General features: G+C 36.5%; 1 protein-coding gene across 1 annotated transcript; it reads left to right on the top strand.

The window, feature by feature from the left end:
• Window positions 1–269: 269 nt before the first annotated feature.
• LOC131049384 (uncharacterized) lies at window positions 270–17,680 on the top strand. The gene is made up of 6 exons (XM_057983430.2): window positions 270–702; window positions 7,113–7,757; window positions 8,478–8,576; window positions 15,037–15,561; window positions 16,802–17,152; window positions 17,239–17,680. The coding sequence occupies exons 1-6, from the start codon at window positions 562–564 to the stop codon at window positions 17,512–17,514; spliced, it is 2,037 nt and encodes a 678-aa protein (XP_057839413.1). The 5' UTR covers window positions 270–561; the 3' UTR covers window positions 17,515–17,680.
• The last annotated feature ends 4,514 nt before the right edge of the window (window positions 17,681–22,194 follow it).

The raw sequence follows: 22,194 nt of genomic DNA, 5'->3' as shown, positions 1-22,194 counted from the left end.
ATTTAGAATTCCATTAAACATATTTAATTACTGGTTAAACCCAAAAGACTTCAACCATGCTCTAACAAACTTCTATATGAAATGTAGTTTGGAATCCCATTAAACATTTTTAATTACTGGTGGAAAATAATTTATAAATTAGTTTTTTAAAATTATTCTTTTGGCGTTCGAATCGCTTACTCCATTAACTATGGGTTTATTTAATAAATTAATAAAAATTAATAATAACAAATTAAACTGGGTTAGCCACTGCCGACTCCTTTACTTTTGAACTTCTCAGATAGCGGGTAGCAGTTTGATGGAAATTATTGATGGCTATTAACAGGGTGTCAAAAGCATACAAAATGTGCTTTTCGTGTAGTTTCTGCTCCGGACGGAGTCCATACTATATATCTGTGAGAGAGCAAAGCAAGACATCAGATTATACGAATTGTGTTATTCCTTCACCTGAAAACAGGAAAACAGATTTTATATCTCAAACCTTTTTCGAACAGCTCTCGAGAGTTTTGTTCCCCTGAAAATATTTCTGTTTAGTCAGCAAAGATTTTTTGACAGTATAATATGGCCAATTCGCCATTACCTACAGCAGAATATTTGCGCGAAGCTCTCAGGAAGACCTGCAATTGTAATCCTGATGTTTCCGACAGTCTAGTATATTATTGTGAACGTGCTGATGTCACGGACGCTGCTGAATATCTTCATGTAAGTCCTTTTTAGAAAATCTCAGGTGAAACTGTGATTTTAGGGTTCCTAGCTATATTGTTGAGTTTAATTTTGAGGCATTTTGGTTTTGAGTTCAAATAGTATGTGAGCAAAGCTTTTGCTTTTAAAAATATTGGCATACCTAATCAAAAAAATTTCACGCAAGCATTTGTACAAAAATCCAGATAAAGTTCGAGGGTTTCTAGATGTAATGCCGAGTTTTAAAATTTGTTTGGCATCTTTTTCTTTTTGTTTCTGGCTTTTTGTTGGCTGTGAGGAAAGTGTTTTCTTTTAAATGTTTGAATACGAAATTAAGAATTCTTTACGTTTGCAATAATCTTGCTAGAACCCTATTTTTGGGGGCTTCTAGATGCAATGCTGAATTTTAAAGTGGCTTGAAAACTATATTTTTTGGTTTCAAGTTTTCGTTATCTGCTGGCAAAGTTTTTATATTCTAAAATACTCGAAATGTAGAATTAGAATTCTTTGTTTGAAGGACTTTAAAGGTCATCGAAAAGCCTACTTTAGGGTTTCTAGATACGATGACTACCTTCAGCGGATTTTTACGGGCCATTGTTGCTAATTGGCTGCAAAGTTTTCAAAATTTGGATATCTTATATACACACCAGGAAATGTAGATAAGCAGTCCTTCGGCATGCCAAGGGGTTGAGCTTAATTGTCAATACATTAGGTTTTCTTTGTGAGATCCAAGTTCAATTTCCAATAGGGACATCTAAAGTGGAATTCTAAGCTGTAACTCTTGGTCTCTCATAGTTGGCATTTAATATGGAGGTGGTTTCTAAATAAAAGGTGGACTTTTAAGTTGTGACTCTCAGTCTTTTATATGTGATTTCTAGTGTGTTTGTTCGTAAGGAGCTTGTATTGGTCTCATTTGATGCTTGAATGAGCAAGATATTTGCAATCGATATGCAATTCAAAAAACCTAAAAATTTAACTATATAAATATATTTCCATTTGGCAAAATATTGGTGTAGTGGGTTTAAGCTCCAATGTTTGGTGGCTGTAAAGCCGTATCCTTATTCATTTACTTGCTTACCCTAATTTGATTGGGATCCCCATCTCCATACTGTTACCAGCACCCCTGCATTTCCTGGTAGTTATGCGTTTAAATTTTTTTGCCAACTGTAATGGAGAAAATTCCGGAAGTTTTATAAGAAAATAAGTGTGAACATAATTTTAACTTTACAATTGTATATGAGCTTATTAGATGCAGGAAAATTCTAGGCCCTCCCCTCCTGTGATTGTTGCAGAAAAAGTGGCTGTTTTGTTTTTTAGGACATAATATTTTTTACCCTGTAGCTTTGTTCAGCAGCTCCCACAAGGCCACTTATTATTTGGTTGAGATTCTTCTATTTCCTGCAGCTCCAGAATACAGCATTTATGGTCTTTCCTGTAAAATGAAATAAGGAGCTGTAGTCTCCATCACGAGAACATGTCCTGATAATTATATTCCTCATCTTTGGAACTGAAATGTTTTGCCAACTTTTCTATTCTTTTCTTGCGAAGCTTTGAGCATGATTAGTGTTGATGATTTTTATTCTGGTTTTAGTTATTTTTGAGCAATATTTTGTTTTTTGAAATTTGCAAAGAACCTTTCAAGAATTCTTGGGGGTGACTGGGTCGTTTTGTCATGTAGGTCTTTAAGATAAAATATTGATTTCAGGGCTTCTGGATTATGTGTTAAGCTCGAAACTTGTTTAAAATAGATGTATTTTTTGTTCTGGGTTTTAGTTATCTGCGAGTAATTTTCTTTTTCAAAATATTTGAATGTATTTTCAGCAATCGGTGGAAATTTCATCAAGTGTTCCATAACAAAGTCTTAATATTAGGTTTTCTAGATGCAATGATAAACTCTAAATTTGCTAATTGTTGTAGTTCATTTGGTTATAGGATTTAGTTCTCTGTGAGCAGCAGTTTTCTAATTTAAAATATAAAAATGCTTAGTTTTCTTTGGGATACTTGTCTTTGTTTTTTGACAACACAGCTTTCCTTTGGATGCTGTGTTTTCACTTGGGTTTATAGTTATTATCTGTTACTAAATGCTCAAATGCCTAACTCAGAATTTATAGGATTGCCAAGTTTCTCTAATAAAATCACTGTTTTTCTTTGAATTGCGAAATAATTGGTAAATGAAACCCTCTGTGAAAATGACTTTTTCAAGGTTATGTGCACAATTTGTGAACTGCCTTTACAATTTTTAGTTTCAATTTGTTTCAGTAAGTCACTAAAGTTAACTGCAGGATCACGTATTAATATCTTTTAAGGCCAGGTATACTATTTTGTTAATTATATGTCTGAGAGTGGGCCATCCTCCTACAGAGTTCTTTATTAGAGCTTAGTTCTGAGAAACCAGCTATTTCCAACCAAGAATTTGTCAAAAACCAAACTCCTATGCGAGATCTACCAAGCTACATTAACTTAAATGCCATGACAAAGAGGGGATCTCACGTGCTTGATTTTCAGCCTAGGTTATGGATGCTTTAAGTGCAACTGCTCTAGTACAAGCCAAAAGGACTCTCCTGCATGGGTGTTAGGTTCATTTCAAATCATATGCCATCTCAAAACATGGTAGATATGGAATGATTATGGGTATTTTATTAATAAATTTTGACAGTCGACACTTTTTCTGGATAGATTTCTTATTCTTTGAAATTTGTTCCAATAGCAAGTTATATCATCCTGCCTTTAAATTTACTAGTGGAAGCTGACATTCAGAAATTAGAATTTTGGAAGACTAATTCTGTAGTGAAACCATAGAAAAAACCCCTGAAAAATCTTTGGAAAAATACCAAACAGAATCTTCATTGATGTTAAAATTACTGTCTTAGACAGTATATTGGGAACAAATTTATAAGAAAGTGTGGATGCCAACTTAGGCCAAAGAGACTCCAAAGCAGTATTGGTTCTTCACTTAGATTACATAATCACTCTTGAAAGCATATTTTACCAACTTGTACAAGGACTTAGGCAGTCATGGGCTATTTGCATAAAAACTCCAGAAAATATGTTTTATTATACTTAAGGTCCTCTTCTTATTATCCCAAGTTGTCTTTTGCATGTTTAAGAAGGAACTTTCAAATAAAGAAGTTCAGTAATCTACGCTTCTGGAAACAAATTTGTGAGTTTTTATTCATCAATGTTTTCAATCACATATTAATGCTATATATTTGGACTATTTAAATTTCTCTCTTGAATATATTATACAGGGACTAGTCAGACCAGATTTAATCACGATGTTACATTCATAGAAGTACCACAAGAGAAAGCACAACAGTATGCCCTGATAATCTAAATATTGGCAGCACAATCGTAATACAATTGGAAATACAATGGTTTACTCCCAAGGCAATTTGCAAATCAAACCAACTTGATGTTCTGAAGAACCACCGCCATTATAACTTGAATGCAGCCTTTGGGTGAGATAGCTCCTTTAGTCGAAGTGTTTCTGTCCTTCAATGTGAGTTCTACAAGGGTTTCATCCTTTGATCTTTGCAAACTTGTGGGTTTTTGTCCTCATATTTGGATGCTTGAAGAAGAAGTGCCCACTATGATTTTTGGTTAGGGTTTGTTTGTGGGTTTTCATGACAACCTCTTGATCTTGTCTTTGCAATCTTAAGACCCTCAAGAAGAGTGTTGGAAATCACATTGTGTTTTTCGTCTTGGGCCTGATATATGGAAATGGCTTCCTTTACTTGTTGAACATTGGTTCCCTTTGCATTGAGTGAAAATGATGCCCTTTGTGGAAATAGGCTTGGAAAGAGTGTAGGTGGTCCACTATGACCTTCAACTATCCTTAGCATGGCAAGGAGACCCTTTGGGTTTGAAACTCTATCCATTGCATTAGTGGCAATTGTTTGCATCCTTGTGGCTTGCCTTGTCGGAAGTCTATGTGGTTTGGCTTCAAAAGTAGTGGGTTGAATGTTAGTGCTAGGTGGAATTGCATTGGGAGTTGCATCATCACTTTGCATGATGATATCACGCTTGATGTGCAAGGTGGTAGGTAGAGATCAATGATGGAAAGTGGCTGGGGTACTGAGGTTTAAATGTTAGGGTTGACTCATGGTTTATTTCTTCAATTGAAAATTCGAGTTCAAGGGTTAGGTATGTTGGAGGGAAGGAGCCTAATGTGCTAATTATTTTGTGCGGAGTGTTGGTATGTGGCAATTGATCATGCTGCAGGGCTTAAATTTTGGTGACTTTGACAGTAGTTTGTTGACCCCAAATTAATTAATGAGGGAGTATAGGGGGCACAAAGCCCATCTTGCAGGGTCTGGGGGCTTATCCCCCTTAGCAGGGGCTCAGGGGCAGATTCCATGGTAGGGGTTTGTGGGCAACACCCTCAATGGGAGCTACAGGGGACAACATCCTCGAAGTAAAATTTGCCCATTATTTAATAATTGATTCGGTTGTTAGTTTGGTATGTAAACCAACTTTGTAAACTGCCAAAGGCATGATAAATAAGTGGTTGTGGAATGTGAAAGGTCAAGAGTTTGGAGGCAGTGTGAGTGTGCTTTGATATAGCACACACAATGGTTTATGCTGCGGAAGATTGTAATTTTTTTTTGTTGGATAATAAAAGAAAGTGGATGGTTGTTTCTCTGTAGATGTAGTCCACATTGGGTGAACCATGTTAAAAATTGTGTGTTATGAATTTTTTTAATGCATTTTTTAATCTACTTTATAATTTTTATTGATTTATTGCTCCAGTGTGCCTGAATCCTATTTGGTGGCAAGGATCATTGCATGCAAAACTTTGAAGCTTCAATGAGGGGAGAAGTGAAAGCAGGCGATGACTTGGAGGCATGGTGGTAGGGAGGAGTGCAATACTCTGATGGAGGTGGAGGACAGGGCATATGCTAGGAAGGGGAACTCTGCAATTGTAGTAGAAGATGGGGAAGTGGTGAAGGGCATGATTGGATGGGGAAGTTTGAAACCTCGATAGGAGTAGAGAGAGAAGTGGACTTGGGAGGATAGGCATGCTAGGAAGGGGAACTATGCAACTCTGACAACATGCACAAACTTAGAAGATTTTCTATGTGTTGGAGGTCTTAGGTACATGCCTAGGAGATGAAGCGATAGAACATACACACAAAATGGGATCAAGGGAAATGTGGGAGTTAGGAATTGAGCATTTTGGTCTACCTCATTAAGAGCTGAATGAGGGGACATGACACACATTTAGGGATCCATCATTACGATGATGAAAAGAGATGAGTGGATTGCAAACCCGGTTTATTGGATACTTGGTGAAGACTAAATAATGTTCATTTTTTTTTTCTTTTTGTTTCTCTTGCTCTCTTCATTTCCTTCCCTTCTTCACTTCATCTTGCCTTCAATAAGTATTTATTAAGCATGGTCTGCAATCTTCTAATCTCTTTTCCTCATCCTAATGATGGATCACTTAAAATACTCACAATTATTTCCATAAGCATAAATAAGTCATTTACTTGGACTGTAGAAAAATCATGTTTACTATGATGAAGTTTGTTATTTTAATGCTACTTCAATATCTTGTTCTCTTGTTCAAAGTCTAATATTTATCTTTAAATGCCCCTAACTTTTATGTTAGTGCCTTTTGCATGGAATTAGGCTTTCTCTTATCACTCAGATCATTTTACTATTTCTTCTTAGTTGGAAGCCTTATCTATTTGTCAAAATCTATCTGTGCTTATTATTGACATTTTCAAAGGAATTTGGAGGGGAGTGTTTTGGTGCTGCCTCTGAAATCGCTTTCTTCTAAAATAAATATAGTGGGTGATAAGTTAAAAAGCATTTTGGCAAGTTCACTCTAACAATAATTTTCCTGCAGCTCCACAATAATAAATAGAAGGTATTTTACCACTCTTAACAATAATTTTCTTCATGCAACTGGTTTTTTTTACCCAGCAGCACAATAAGTAGAATTGGTAAGTCTATCATCATCTGGAGCAGAATATTTGTGTTGCCACACTTGTTATGGCTATGGTTCCTGAGTAGTACAATGTGTTGTTTGAACTTTGGGGCAAAATTATTATATTATTTTATGCTGGAGGGGGGAAGGTTGCTTTGAGTTTCATTGTTTTGCTAGATATATATGATATAGACCTAATTGAGCCTAAAAGGTGTCCTACCAAGAGATGAAAACTATCATCTTGATGAACATGCCCTATAAAAGGTGTCCCTTGACCCACATATAAATAGCATTTTGCCCTACTCATTCATTCTCACCTATCCTTTATTATATTCTTATTCTATATCCAGTATGTAGATATTCAATATTATTGTGTATGTACCTGTTAGATATGTGACAGTGTAGATGTTTGTATTTTGATTTAATATTTGCTTTGAAGAAAGTGTGATCATTGTAAGATCATTTACGCGACTTCTTATAAAATGCTTTTTGGCTGCAGAATATTATTCAAGGTGATGGAGAGCATGTCATTGATGAATATGTTCGCAGACGATCTCTTGGAAAGCAGACTAACAAAGATGATTCTCCAGGCGAACCTATGCAAATCTATAAGAAACCTGAAGTATCTTTGAGTACACCAAAACCTATGCAAACCTACAAGAAACCTGAAGTTTTTTCAAGTAAACCAGTTGCTGGTAAAACTAGAAAAAAGTTAACACCAGGCACACAATCTTTAAAAAATGCTAGTTTTGTATCAAAAGATAATCAGCATGGTGTTAGTGGAAAGGAGCATACTGATGAAAGAGTTGCTAAAATAATTAATCCTACACACTTAAGGCAGCGTGAGAAATGCGACTGTCAAGCTAGGGAGCACAAGTTGGTGAACAATTGCCTTGAATGTGGTAGGATTGTTTGTGAAAAGGAAGGTGAAGGCCGCTGTATGTTTTGTGGGAGAAGTGAAATTTGGCACCATAGTAGCCCATCAAGACATTTGAGAGGTCCTGCAGAAGAAGCTGAAGACAGAGCAATTATACTGAAGAATAAACTTCTGGAACAGGATCGCCAGGGAAATCTGCAAACAACCATTATTGATGATCAAAGTGATTTGTTTAATATTGAAGAGAACACTTGGATGAGCCCTGAGGTATGTATTTCAATATTAATATTTGACCTCAACAAAAGTTAATTGTTATTTGTTACCTTAAAATATTTAGTTATATGTTAATTTTCTCAGCTTCACTGCATCGCATAAAGTTTTACTTTTGAAAATCCTTTTTTCTGATCAAGTATTTCATTAATAATCTAACGAGCACATGACTGTACGCTATAATGCATTCCTTGATCTGCAAATGTAAGAAAACAGCAAAAGGTGAAACCATCTTCAAAGGTTTTACTATGTCTTTCTTTCACTGTACAACATTACATCCTTCTATTTACATGTTTATTCTTCTGAAAAGTTGGGTTCCCAAGTTGTGTGCATAATATTCTGTGTTGACCATCTGCTGTAAACAGCATTTGACTTAAGTTGTTTCTAAAGCGTCTTAGTTGAAGCAATGAAACTTATACTTGTTTTTTCAATTTTTGTTTTGTACTACAATTTTTCTCATATGTTTCAGAATGATTTAGTGTGGAACTGTTGATCAAGCAGATCCAGTTTTATCCTTTTCCCTCTTTCCTACAGTTGAAGTGGTCACATGCTTATTTTTTTATTATTTCAAATTTTCAACAGACTGTTTTGTTGCACTTGTCATGGATGCCATTTTTTCACACAACTTAAGAATTCTTGCATGTGCACTGCAATGTATGTCTACCATGATAAAAATGAGTATCTGATGCACAATCATGAATGATTATGCGGTGGCAGGAAAGGCTGGAAAGGAAGAAACAGCAGATAATTCTTGATGAAGCTGAAAGTGTGAGGAGAAATAGAACAGTTTTTAGGCTGGGTGCTGATGTTGGAGAGGTTAGTTTGCTAAAAGCCTGTCTTATATTCACCTGCCTCTTTTCATTGGCAATGCATATTTATTTTTTTACCAAGCAAGTAAATTAGAGTACTGGAGAATTGTTTAGGACAAACACATTGAAAGTAGAAAAAGTTGCAAATGCTATGTGTACAGTGTACTTGAGCAATCTACAAGATAATGTATTTAATGGAATAATTGTTAGCTGTATTTAATATTCCTTTCCCTTTTTGTATTAAATAAGAGGAGAGGCATCAACAAAAATGAGACATTAAATGAAGGTGAGAATGAATCGTCTTTATTGAATTTCAATGTCATTTTTTATATATCACTAAATTTTATTTATGACATCTTCAATGCAATCTCTTTTTTAATATATTGTCTCATAACGTCTAGATATGAACTTGAATATTCTAACCATAAGAAATGGTAGAGAAGTCAACAATAACGTCCATTTAGAGAACCTCACAAAAAGCATCCATTGTCTACTGAGAGAATATATTTCTTCTTCTTCTTCTTCTTCTCTGTCTTCTTTTTTGCCTGTTAACCTTCTCCTGAAGTGTCTGCAAATATACATTACAGTCTCTTAAAATTCAAATGTTTAGATTTGCAAAGTCTAGCTTTATGTGCTGGTATATCTGCTTGTATTTGGCCTTTATTTTTGATGCGCTTTGTCCTTATTTTTTTGTTTGAGCCAAAATAAGCAGCGTCATTTGAGGGATTTAAATTTGTGCTTTATTTTGTGCAAATTGCATTCAGAACTTGATTATTGTTTTGCCATTTTATTTTCATATTTAACCGATTTATAAATCTTTTGCAAACTTTTATTATAATATTTCTTGGAGCCTCTTCTTGCTGATCCTTTCAATATGCAGAATCCCTTTTTTAATGTAAATTTCAAAGCTCATAAAATCTTGTGTTTAATATGCTCATAGAAAACTTTGTTCATATATATATTTCTTAACTTCAAATCTGAACCCATTTTTGATGTTCAAAATTTTGAGCGAATGCTTTTAGGGTTCTTTCTGCAACCTTGGAATTCAATCATATACTACACTGGTACTGTTTGGGTACCCTCCCATGGGCTTTGATAAAATAACCTTGGAACTCCTTCAAAATTTTCTGCAAATAAGAGAGACATTGATAGGAATGAAGGTAACAGTGAGGTGTCATTATTGAAGTTAAGTGCCACATTTAAATGTCATTAAATGTTAGTAGTGGAATCATCAATAAAATCGTGTATCTATTATTAATATATATTATTTTAGTTGTCTCAAGATTAAGACATGTGTTGTAATCTTATGCTATCCTATGTTCACCTTGGCCTCTATAACCAAGAGGTTCTCTTTGTAATCTAAATTAATTCAATCCATTGTAATCTAAAATTTCAATCTTTTGATAGAATAGCATTATTATTTCATAGCTAATTTCTTTTGTGCTTTCATGAAGTGCCTAGATCTTGGTTGGCTACAATCTTTAGTCAACCTTGCACGGTATAGAGCATTCTATACCAACTCTTACAAAATGAGATTACAATACATTCACTTCCATCACTCCTTTTGTGCCTTTAATTTGACAGCACTTTGTTACATCTCCAACTTGCAAAAAAGCGATTCTCTATCTACTAACTGTTGTGAGGTATCCACACATCGCCCCATTGTAAATGGGGATTCCCACATTTTTTTTGCTTTCCAGGGTAGTGTTTGAGTCCTTAGCTATTAGCCTTTGCATTAGAGGGGTATAGTTGATCAAGAGGCCAGGAGTCAGGTGGATAGCCTTGTGTGAGGTGTGAAATGAGTGAGTTTGTTAGCCTCCAGTAACATCTAGATTACAAGAGGAAATGAAGTTCATCATGAGTTCAAACGTAGAATGAATGAGAGACTGCTAGTTAGGGATGCTTCAAATGCTCCTCTTTTGGAGCGAAATTCACTTGAAGTGCCCCTTTCTTATAACAAATTCCACTCCTCTTGCCTCAAGTTAAAGGTGAAATCATAAGCAAGGTGAGTTTTGAGGTCTTATAGCATCTAGAGGCATAAACTAAGGCATAAAGTGATAAGACACCACTTGAGAGTACATTTTCAAGCTACTTCAAGTGCCCTTAGTTGAGAGCGAGGTTGTTCCTAGAACGCACCATGAATCTAGTTTCGACAAGCTTGAATGAATGGAATGAAGGAGAATGAGCAAGAAAACACTAAGTGTCAAGTTTCAATCCACTTCGGGTGCATGAGTTTTGGAGAAAACTTCATGTGCATCCACTTTGATTTGAACTTCACTTCATGTGCACCCCTAGTGGAGCGAACTTCATGTGCCTCTCCCTCAGAGCGAAATTCCTCCTCATACCTCATGTTGAGCATGCTATTATGTATTAAAGTTGAGAGAGTGAGTGAAAGTGAGCAAAGGAGAATTAGAGTCTTGATTCAAAATTCACTTCATGTGCATAGCCTTAGGAGTGAACTTCATGAGCATCACTATTGGAGCGAATTTGCATTAGAAGCCTTGTTTGAGTGCGAGTTAGGACATTTGAGTTATCATGAGTGAAGATAATGAGCATAATTTTGATTTTGAGATCACCTCAAGTGCTCCTTCTTTGGAGTGAAATTTCACTTCATGTGCTCTTTGATAGGAGCAAATTTCCCTTTTAAGCCTTCATGAGATAAATTTGACATGTTTTTGTAAATGAAGGTTTGAAAAACCTAAAGATTGAACAATGAAGTGATTGAAGGAAAGGTTATTTTTGGTTTGAAATTCACTTCATGAGCAAGGCAGTTGGAGCGAACTTCATGAGCAAGGCAGTTGGAGTGAACTTCATGTGCTGACCTTGGAGAGCGAACATCATGTGCTTGCCTTTGAGAGCGAACTTCATGTGCTGACCTTGGAGAGAGAACTTCATGTGCTTGCCTTTAAGAGCGAACTTTATTTGCTCCACTCTCGGAGCGAAATTCCTAGAGGCCTTTCCTAAAGGCAGTTTGTCATGTTTTCATCAATGAATGACTAAAAGCTTTAAGGTTGAGCTCATAGAATGAAGAAAAACGAGTGAAAGCAAGTTAAATGATGAGTTTGAAGATCACTTCATGTGCATCAAGGTGAGAGCAAACTTCATGTGCATCAAAGTTGGAGCGAACTTCAAGAGCTCCTCTCTAGGAGCAAAAACACTTCAATTGCTCCTTCATGAGAATGAACTCTCTCCAAATCCACCTATCAGACTTGCAACACATAAAAAAATCAGAGATTATATTAAGGAGTGTAAAAGCTATACGTCATGAGTATTTGATACCATACTTGTTTTGTTTTGCAGATATGAAAGGAGGATGATGCAAATTGCAAAGCAGCACCTTGAAGGAATAGGAGAAAGGAGATTGCAAGATCTACCCCATCATGCTACATCAAAAAAAAACTTCATAAACAAGCACAAGAAGGTGATTACACAAGAAGCATTCACTTATATAAGGACATGATCCACAACACCAACAACATGAAGGGAGTCACAAAAAAGGAACTTTAAAGGAGTGAAGTAGTTGTGACATCAAGAGTTCGTTCCAAGGCAACATCAATACTTCAAAACTAAGGGTATACCTTGCACCTCTATGATCGAGGCATTCAAGAGGATAGTTTCAGAAGAGTCAATCAAAGTTAGAAGATCATCATCATCACCGCTGAAGCTGGATAATGATATTCATTCATGAGGATGAATCAAGTCTACAAGTACAAGTTAAAGTGGTATCCTAGTCATCATCCCAGTCACTACCTCCACCAATCAAAGAGGTTCCACACCAGCATGTCTCGATTTAATGAACTAGGGTCATCATATGAAGGCACAAACTTCGAGGCACCTACCCCTATTATCTATTGGTCATGCCAAAGTCTTGTGATTATTTCATTCGCCAAAATAGAGTTTGTTGTAACAAACCCTAATTAGGGTTTTCTTTGTAAAATCTTTGCCATTGATCTCAAATTGATCTGAGCCATTGAATTGTATTGAGAGCACTATAAAAGGCTCAAATCTCTCATTTGTAAAGGTTAATAGTTAGCAAATAGAGTAGTGAATAGTGAATAGAGCTAAGATGTTAGCTAGATTAGAATAGAAGTTAGATTAGGAGAAGGCAAAGTTTGTTGTCAAACCTTGTTGTAAAGAGCAATTGATTTCATTGAAGTTATGGTGAATTTGATTTGTTACTTCAACAACTTGCATGGTCTTTACTTCTCAATTTACTTTCTTGTTGATTTGATTGAATGGAAGAATTGTGTGGAATCCGTTTAGTCCATACCACTAGCCTCTTACTGATTGTAAGCGTGCCTTGCGTGGTCAATTGGAATGATATGAGCCTAACTTCAAATTGTTATGCGTTCATTGTTTATGCATTAACTTGAATGGTGATCAATGTTAGATGATAATGATTTGAGCATCTTTGAATTATCCCTTAGAAGGTTGCACTGAGCTTGTGTCAAGTTGTTCAAGTTGATGGTGAGACCTTGCCCACTAGGATTCCATCTAATCATTCACCTATTTTCTTACATTCTAGGTCTTAGAATAGACTCTCTCAACCCTTTCCTTTTGCTAGATTGCAACATCGAATGATCAAGTTCCAGCGATTGAAGCATTCAACAATTCAATGTAAGTCCCTTTGTGATCCCAGCGTAATCACATCAAACCAATGAGCTTATCCACATGTCGTGACCCAACACACCAGAACCTTGGAGTGATCTCAAGTGATCCTTAAGCTAATCTTCAACATTTGAGTAACTTTGTTCAAGAGAGGATAAGATACTTTTGAGCATTTTATTGATGTGTTTGAATGTGCATAAAAACACATCAACACTAACCAAAGGCACCAATTTATAGAAGATTTGGTGTGAGAAAACTACTATAGTTTTTCAAAACAAGAGGCAAATACCACCTCCAAACCCGTATGCCCCCCCTTGAGGACAGCCAACAGCCAATAGACAGTAATTAAATAATTAATTTAACATGGTCTTCACATGGGGGCCTAGCACATAGCTAACTCCCCAAGTGCTCCTAAATTTCCCGATGACGTCATTGGCTACAAATGGAATATGTTCCATCATCCACACTTGGGCATCCCACTCATGATGCTTCATCTTCCTAAAGCAGACTCCTAAGAGGAATAGTGCTCTATTGTGCTTTGTGAGTGCCATCTATATGTGTCCATCTCTTTGGAATACAACTAGTTATTAAGTTTTTTCATTCAGAGTTTTTCTCTTTTTCCTTTTGGTTTGTTCCTCAGATGCTGCAAAAAACACACTCACTCTCTGGTATTAGAAAATAAAAAAGCCTCTTAACTATTTCTTCAAAAAAGATCTCTGCTGCTGCTTCTAATATTTTTTGTTTCCTTGCTGATTATTGCCTAAAACTCGTCTATGCTTATTAGCTACTGCTAAAATCTTTTTCTGGGTGTTGCTGAAAAATGAAATCAAATGGTGGCTGCCAAAATGCTTTTGTGATAATCTAAGGCTTACATATCATTATGTTTGTTTTTTAGCAGTTCTAATATTTTTTGAATTTATAATTTTGATGGGGAACATTTCCAACCAACAGAATGTTTCTCATTAATGTGATACAGTTTTAGTTTCCTTAAATGATATTTGTGAACTGAATCTGTTATCCTTGAATTGTTTTTGTGATGCTGGAAAATGCCCCACAGCAGAAGGTAGCAGTCCCTGGAGAAATTTCTGGCGGATAGCTATGATCAGTGTTTTCACTGTGGTCCAGGATTGTTTTCCCTACAAGGGGATTTAGATTATTCTAGATTTTGATTACTTATGAAGTTAAAACAGATCAGCAGGCATTCTGTGAGGAATTTGTGGTGTATCTGAGCTTCATCTAAGCTTTTATGTATGAACTAATTGATAAACAAGAAATAAGAGAAATGATATTTCCACAATCCATGAAAGTGAAAAATGTTGCTTCTGGTTTTATCCGATTTAACTGTAGTTATTTTTAACATCAACATTTTGGATCACACTCCGTGATCCTTCATTAGAACCAGAATGAATTTGATGTAGATTGTCGACCAATCTCCTTAGCAAGGAATGGTTAGAAAGGTGGAGTCAAAACCTTGTAGTTTTGCTTCTGGCTTATAGCTTTTTGTTTACTTCTCCATGCTTTATTTTCTAATTGTATGATCAACCCTAGTGGACTATATTGGTCATATATGCGTGTGTGTACATGGAACAATTTTGAAAAGGAATAAAGTAGAGTAAAAAAATGAGGTTAAGAATAAATGTGATCAGAAAAGCCTTAGTAAACCTCTGATTTGTCCAGAAGTTTGTCTTTCAAGTTTCAACATTGAGTGCTAGTTTTGTTGTATTAGTACAAGTCCAATTTAAAATATGGACAGCAAGTGCATGATTTTAATTTTTTGGTACATTATCTGTATAAAAACAGAATCTAATGTGCAAAATATCTTCACATTCTTACCGATAATGATAGAATTATCTACACAGGTTGATTTTACCACTGAAGATGCTATCCAGCAAAGTGACTCAGGTCTCCATTCTGCGAAAAAAGAAGCTGTTCAAATCATTGGCTTAAGGGAAGATCCAAATAGGCAGCAATCCTCAGATACCCATTCTGCAAATAAAAGAATTGTCCAAACTTCCCGCATAAAGGCAAACCCAAGTATTCAGGAAATCCCAGTTTATGTTTCCACTGAGAAGCCTGCAAAACACAATGGTCGTATGGAGGATAGAAGAATGCCAGAAAGCATGAAGGTCAGAAGTGGAAGGGTACAGCATGATGATCCATTATTTCGTGTCCCTAGCCTTCCCCTTCGGAAAGGAAGAGATGTTTTTGATATCTGCTTACCCAATAATGATGCAGCAAGTCAGGGAGAAGGGCTTACTGAACTATCCCTTTCCTTATATGCCCAAACTAAAGTAAAGAAGCAGAATAGTGAAAATTGTAAAGGGCCCCAGATTTTGAGGCCAGGCATGGTGTTGTTGAAGAAATGGCTCAATGAAAATGATCAGGTGAGCCAGTTGATTCAGCTGTTAGTCTATAATTTGTCAATGTAGACTATTTTATTTATGCAGGTACGATGCAATTGCAAATACAACTATCTAATTGAGTTGCTGCATTTTTTAAGGTGTCATTTCCAAACAATTTAGAAGTTCCATTTCAAGTTTCAAGGCTATCCTGATTCATTTGACATTGCAAGCTGTTCCTAACGTTAGTTTATTTTTCATTTTAATCTTGGTTATATGTTTTCTCGCTTGAGTTCATTTTCTCAGTGTTATTGGTAATGCTTGGGGTTCTTAGTAAAAAGAATTCAGAAAAGGTCAATGTTTTATGGCACATTGTTTGAGGAACACTTATTCTTTATCTTGCGTGTGCTCATCATGTATTGTCTTTTATTTTATCTTTGTTTAGTTTACAATACATTTTTTTAGAAAATATGACTAGTTATACTTCTCATTACTGCACTTAGGTAGCATTTGAGTTCTAAAATCATAAAAGTTAGACTCTATTTGGATAAGAAAGTTGGGTGACCAGCTGGGATAGGGCCATAACTATCTAAGTGGGCTCAGTTCATTCTCATCTATGGTATCTTCAGAGTCTGAATACCAAGATCAGTTGCGCTTTTTTAGACAAGCCATTTTCTCAACAAATTTGTGAATTTTCAGCATTGGTTCTTCTGCTCTAGATTCTGAAGTAGAATAAATGCATGTTTTCGGTTGTCTTCCTTATCTTGCAGCTGTTGGAATTTCTTCTCACCACAATGCTTTCTTTTTTCATTTTTCTTTCTCATTATAAAGCTTATGATTTTATTGATTTCTATAGTTTAGGTTTACCTCACTCTCCATTGGTATTAATTCTTCTCAGTTTTAGTTTTAGATGATTTGTTGAAGTTACTTCTCACATTGAAGATTAGCTATTTTGACTTGTTTTACTTTTTTCAAGTCCCAGTCTCTTACTTTGGTCATCTGTACATGGAGCATCTCAAAACAAACTAGATTTTAATCTTCATTAGAGTCGTCATGTTATAGAAATATGGATATTTATTATTTAAATACCTTAAAGTAAATTATTATGAGCTTCACCATACGGATTTTGAGATCAAATCACAAGATGATACCATACTTTCTATGACCCATCGCTAGTAAGTAACATTTTCTATATGGTCTTTTAAGGTACAGTACTGTGTCGTGAGCGCTCTGTTTTTCTAACCAAAATTGGGTTCATAATTTTTATTTGGCTTTCTACTTTCAGATTGAAATAGTTAAAATATGTCAACAACTTGGTGTTGACAAGGGAGGATTCTATCAACCTGCTTATGAAGAAGGAAGCAAAATGCATTTGTGGATGATGTGCCTCGGTAAGAACTGGGACCCAGAATCCAGATCTTATGAAGATGTGCGTTCCTATGATAATGAAAAACCACCATCTCTTCCTTCGGATTTTATACCCTTGGTTCGGAAAGCTATTCGGTCTGCTCATGATGAAATAAAAAATCACAGCAAATTAAAAGAGGAGGATGTACAAAATGTATTGCCATTCATGAAACCTGATGTGTGCATAGTAAATTTCTACAAAGAAAGTGGAAGATTAGGGCTACATCAGGTAAATGGAAATTTTAATAAAGTATGCAGTATACCTTCTTATCAGTTGTATGAATGCTATAATGAAATGTCTAATTGCATATACAGGACAAGGATGAAAGTAGCAGCAGCCTCCAGAAAGGGCTACCCGTAGTATCATTTTCTGTTGGTGATGCGGCAGAGTTTCTTTATGGAACAGAAAGAGACCCAGAGAAGGCTGAAAAGATTATATTGGAATCTGGAGATGTTTTAATCTTTGGGGGTGAATCTCGACATGTTTTCCATGGCATATCTGTTGTGAAGCCTAACACCTTTCCTAAATCCCTTTTACAAAAGACAAGGTTGTGCCGAGGAAGACTAAACTTGACTTTCAGGCAAATCTAATTGTTTTGCGAATTTCCAGGCATCTTTCAGATGGAAGTTGCTATGAAAATTTTGTATTGTACTGCCTAGCCTGTATAGAATGTACCTTTTAAAAAATTTGAGAGATATTTGAATTGTAATATGATGCTGGGTATAATTTGATAGCTTTACTGTGGGATTTTCATCCTGATTTTGTGTATTAGCATCACTACTACTCTTGGGCAGATTGATGTCTCTCAGTGCCATGTAACTGTTTCTGTCGAGCAGTTTCATGATTGCAACCTAGCTTTTTGTAGAAATCCATTTGGAAACAGAAGAAATTCTTGCTTACATTTCAGCTTTGAATAAAACGTGTAACGTGATGATTGGAAGTTAATTGTGGGTTAAATGGAGATATCTTGATTTGTGCTGAACAATAAAATTTCTTCTTTTTCAAAAATTATCTAGTATTTTCTCTTGTAATTTGAAGGAAACCATACTTCTCCATAATTTGATTGTGAACAAATAAGAAACTGAGCCAGAATGTTATGAATTGATGTTGGTTCAAAAACATATTTTAAAGCCTGATTGCCCAGAGAGCATAGAAAACATAGAATGTTATACATCCGATTGGAGTTAAGATAACGATGATGAAAGTGGATACCCAATTGAAGATGTAGATGTCCTTGAAGAATGCTAAGAGCCGAGAACAAGGACCGTTCAAAGACGCTAGTAATGCTGTCACGATGCAAAAAAATGGGGAAGCACAGATTGAGTAGCTTATTAGCAAGACGTGGGAGAAAGTATTATAAAGTTTTTGTTAGGTGGTAATTTTTTAATATTTCCACCGTAAATATGCATGCAACTCATGCTTATACTTAACTTCCTTTTCCATCATTAACAGCTATACATGATTCCTACTTAATCGGACATATGACACTTCCCTACCTTCTAAACATGTGAACGGGAAGTTATTCTTGAATACATGGTTGATGATTTGTTTCCTCACAGTATAGGAGTAATAGGGGAATGTTGAAGGCCATGGCATTCAAGCATTCAATGGAACATATGTTAATAAATTACTGTGAAGTACATGGGTTGGTACTAGTAATCAGCTTGGTCTATAAATATATTTTAGCACATGCAATGACAAAGACCACTATGATGACTAGCATATCTATCTTTGGAAAATCTATGTAAAATTATTGGAAGATATCATTTTGAATTATCTAATTTTGAGTGGATTTGTGACTTAAATAGAATAAGTGTCTATTTTTGAATGGGTTTGTGATTTAACTCTAACAAAAATGTGTCTTTCATGTAGATATTTTTTAAGATAGGTGTGTTTTTTATTAAAAAAAACAGCGTTAACTAGGGTGCTGACCCTTGCAAAAAGCAACATCAAGAGAGATGATGCTGGAAGAGAATCATAGCCCAAAGGTGGAGAGGAACAAACACAGGAACCTAACCAACCAGGGAACAACCCCACTCAAGGGGGGGACATGCCACCCAAACCCCCACGAGGGGGGGTATGGGGTAGGGGAGAAGATTTCTCCTTACGCCTACGAGCAACCACAAACCAGGCAATGCTAAGATCCGTCGGAAGGCCCCCTACAGGGTCAACAACATAGGTGATAACAAAAGGCTGGAAGAGGGCCGCAGGGGGTTGGAGAACATCAACAACAACAGGTTGTGACAAAACAGTAGTAGCAGGGGAGGGTTGCAAAACATGAGAAGTGAAAGTGAGGGCCTCCAGAGACGACACCACAAAACATCAGTAGGAGCAACAGGAGCTGTGGGGGGCAAGACATCATCCCCATTGGAGGAGCCAACAAACGCAGAATCCATAGCAATTACTTTAAGTGGTTAGCAGTAGCATTCTTCCACTAGGTAGAACCCCTTTGTGTTGTGGAGAAGAGAAACCCGAAGCAAGATGGCCAGTAGAGAAGCATCTTCTACAGCGAAAGGGGAGGACTTCAAAATCCAATAGTTGTGACCAAGGCCTATCCCCCACCATAAGAACCACATCACCTGGGAGAGGAGCAGAGATGTTGATATCAACAAGAATGTGGGCAAAGGTAGTCTCAGGAAACGACCAATAGAGTTACCAATCGCCTCATATCAAGAGTGCTCCCAAAAATGAAGAGGGAGATTAATGAGCCGAACCCAAATTGGACGCACATTAAGTGGTTCAGTGAGAGGGTTGAAAGAGGTTGTCAAAGGCTTGATGGAGAGGGAGTGCACTCCCCAAGCCCAAAGCTTGCTCAAAATCAAATCCTTATCAGCAGAAGAAGTGAAGGAAGCAACAACAAATCCTTTAGCACATGGAAAAAACTCGATATTGAGAGCAACCAAAGGCCTCTAGGAGTCACTTACCCAGCGGTGGAGGTCCGGTAGGGAAGGCCAGAGTCTAGAGAATGTGCACACCAAAGCACAACGCTAGTAAAACCCAATGTTGTCCACAACATCCTGTCCACAAATCACCACAGGGGAGGTTTTCGCATAAGGGAGAGGATGGACCCCCTTAGAGGGTTGGGTGGAAGATTTGGCCACACGAGCAAAGCTATGCTTACCAGCAGGTTTGGGCAAAGGACCAGCATAAGCAACAAGCAACAAGGTCGTATCCCCCGAAGCTAGAGAGCCGACAACAGCAGGATCCACAGTCGGGGAACTAAGGGGGGTGGATGCAGCACCAGGCGCATCAACAACCGCCAAAAGGGTTGCCGACCAAATAGTAGTAGCATGGATCGTAGGAGCTGAGGACCCTGCGCAGGGGGGGGGGGGGGGGGGGGGGGGAGCAAAGCCCTAGACAACCGCAACATAACCAAGGGCGTTCAAAAAGAGGGACGCGGGAGAGCCGTTGGATGGAGATGGCAGAGCCATTTTGTGAGGTAGATAGTTGTGTTAATAGAAACATTGTAATATAATATAATAGTGTAGTAATACAAATTTATTTTTATGAAATACTATAATGAGACAAATTTAAGATACTTAAGAGTTATTAGCTTATATATATATATATAGAGAGAGAGAGAGAGAGAGAGAGAGAGAGAGAGAGAGAGAGAGAGAGAGAGAGAGAGAGAGAGTATTTTTGTTATATTGTAGACATTTTTTTAATTATGTAATGAATATAATATGTCATACTTTTTATTTTCTATGGATATCTATTTATCTTTAATTGTGATATAAAGATATTGTTTTAAATATATATTTAATTATAGAGTTTTTTTTTGATAATATACTTAATAGGGATATAGGAAGGAACAAAATGAGGGGTTTAACCCTTGAATTCTAGTGGCCAAATGTTCCCGGGTCCACTATCAAATTCTACACTACACATTGAAGAGATATGAACCAGAAACTAGAGGCATACATAATGAGAATGTAAAAGTATCAATTATCGTCCCCATCACCCAGCCCATCCAATCATAAATTTCAAGCCAATGCCTGTGGAAATGCAAAAGCCAAAGTTTAAAAATTACCCTCAGCTCAACCTAACCTCATGCAGATAAAAAGGAACAAATAAAGACCTATCGAGGTTGAGACAAATTATGTAGGCATCAATCTCCCTTGCTTCACATTATGAGAACATTTTTCATAAGACAGGTTCACTAGATGGAGTGACTTTGGCCATGTTGTTTGAATCATCTTCATGACAACAATTTTAGTAGCATAATATGGCCTCGATTGGATGGGTGACCTTCAATCTTTGCACAATCTCTTCCACTTCCTACTATACGCACATTTGCTTTCTATTCAAAGCATGAAGATGCTCTAATAAGCGATTAAAATAAACTTCACATTTGAGTTCAATGTCTTCAATCTCATCACACAAAAGGAAGGTAATTGTGGCATTTAACAACATGGAGGTACAACTTAGTGTTTGAGTTACGTCAAACACCTCCAAACTCACTTATGCCTAAGGTCTCTTAATAAATTGGCCATGATGAACCAAATGCTTGCACTAGTAGTGCCCTCCACGACGTTAGTAAGCTCCTAGATGGGAAGGACCTAGAGCCATATTTAAGGATTCTAGATTTTCCTTTCTATAAATGGCATGAAATATATGATCATTTCTTTACCTAAAACTTGACACTTTCCTTGTTTTTCTTTGGCATTGACATGGTAATTTTCTCCTTCAAGCTCTTGACCCTCCCCAAATCTTCTATAAAAGAGGATGCCATTAGTTAATCAAGAAACATGCTAACGTGGTAGTCAAGAAAATCCCCATTTCAACTAATACTTTGAACTCATTGCCACCATTCTCTATACAAAATAGATGTGGTTACAAAAAATAATTTACATTATTCTATCAATCATGATATCATCATCATTCAATCATTATTAAATCCTCTATGCCAACCTGTTATTAGGTTAAATAGCCTCAAGATCCTTACCCAATAGCTGCAAAACTTCCTTGGGACAATTATCCCTCCCTTGCATCCAAATCTTCCCTTCTTTCATCTTGAGGTTCACCCTCGAGCAATCCAATTAGCCAATAAATCACTTGCTTGACAAATATGATTGAAAGAATTTCTTCAATTTTTTTTGCTAACATCGTAGCCTTAGAATACCATCGAAGAGCCAATTCTTGTAGTCTCCCATCCTCAAATTTCTAATCACTAGCTTTGAATGACCTTCCATTTGTAAAAGCTTCCAATCCCTCTCCCTTTCTACTTTCAAACCCCACAACATAGTGCTATCTTTGACCATGTTATTGGT

Source organism: Cryptomeria japonica, chromosome 3 (assembly GCF_030272615.1).
Source record: "Cryptomeria japonica chromosome 3, Sugi_1.0, whole genome shotgun sequence".
Lineage (NCBI taxonomy): Eukaryota > Viridiplantae > Streptophyta > Pinopsida > Cupressales > Cupressaceae > Cryptomeria > Cryptomeria japonica.
Note: the sequence above shows the minus strand (reverse complement) of the source record. Positions and strands in the feature narration are given on the sequence as shown.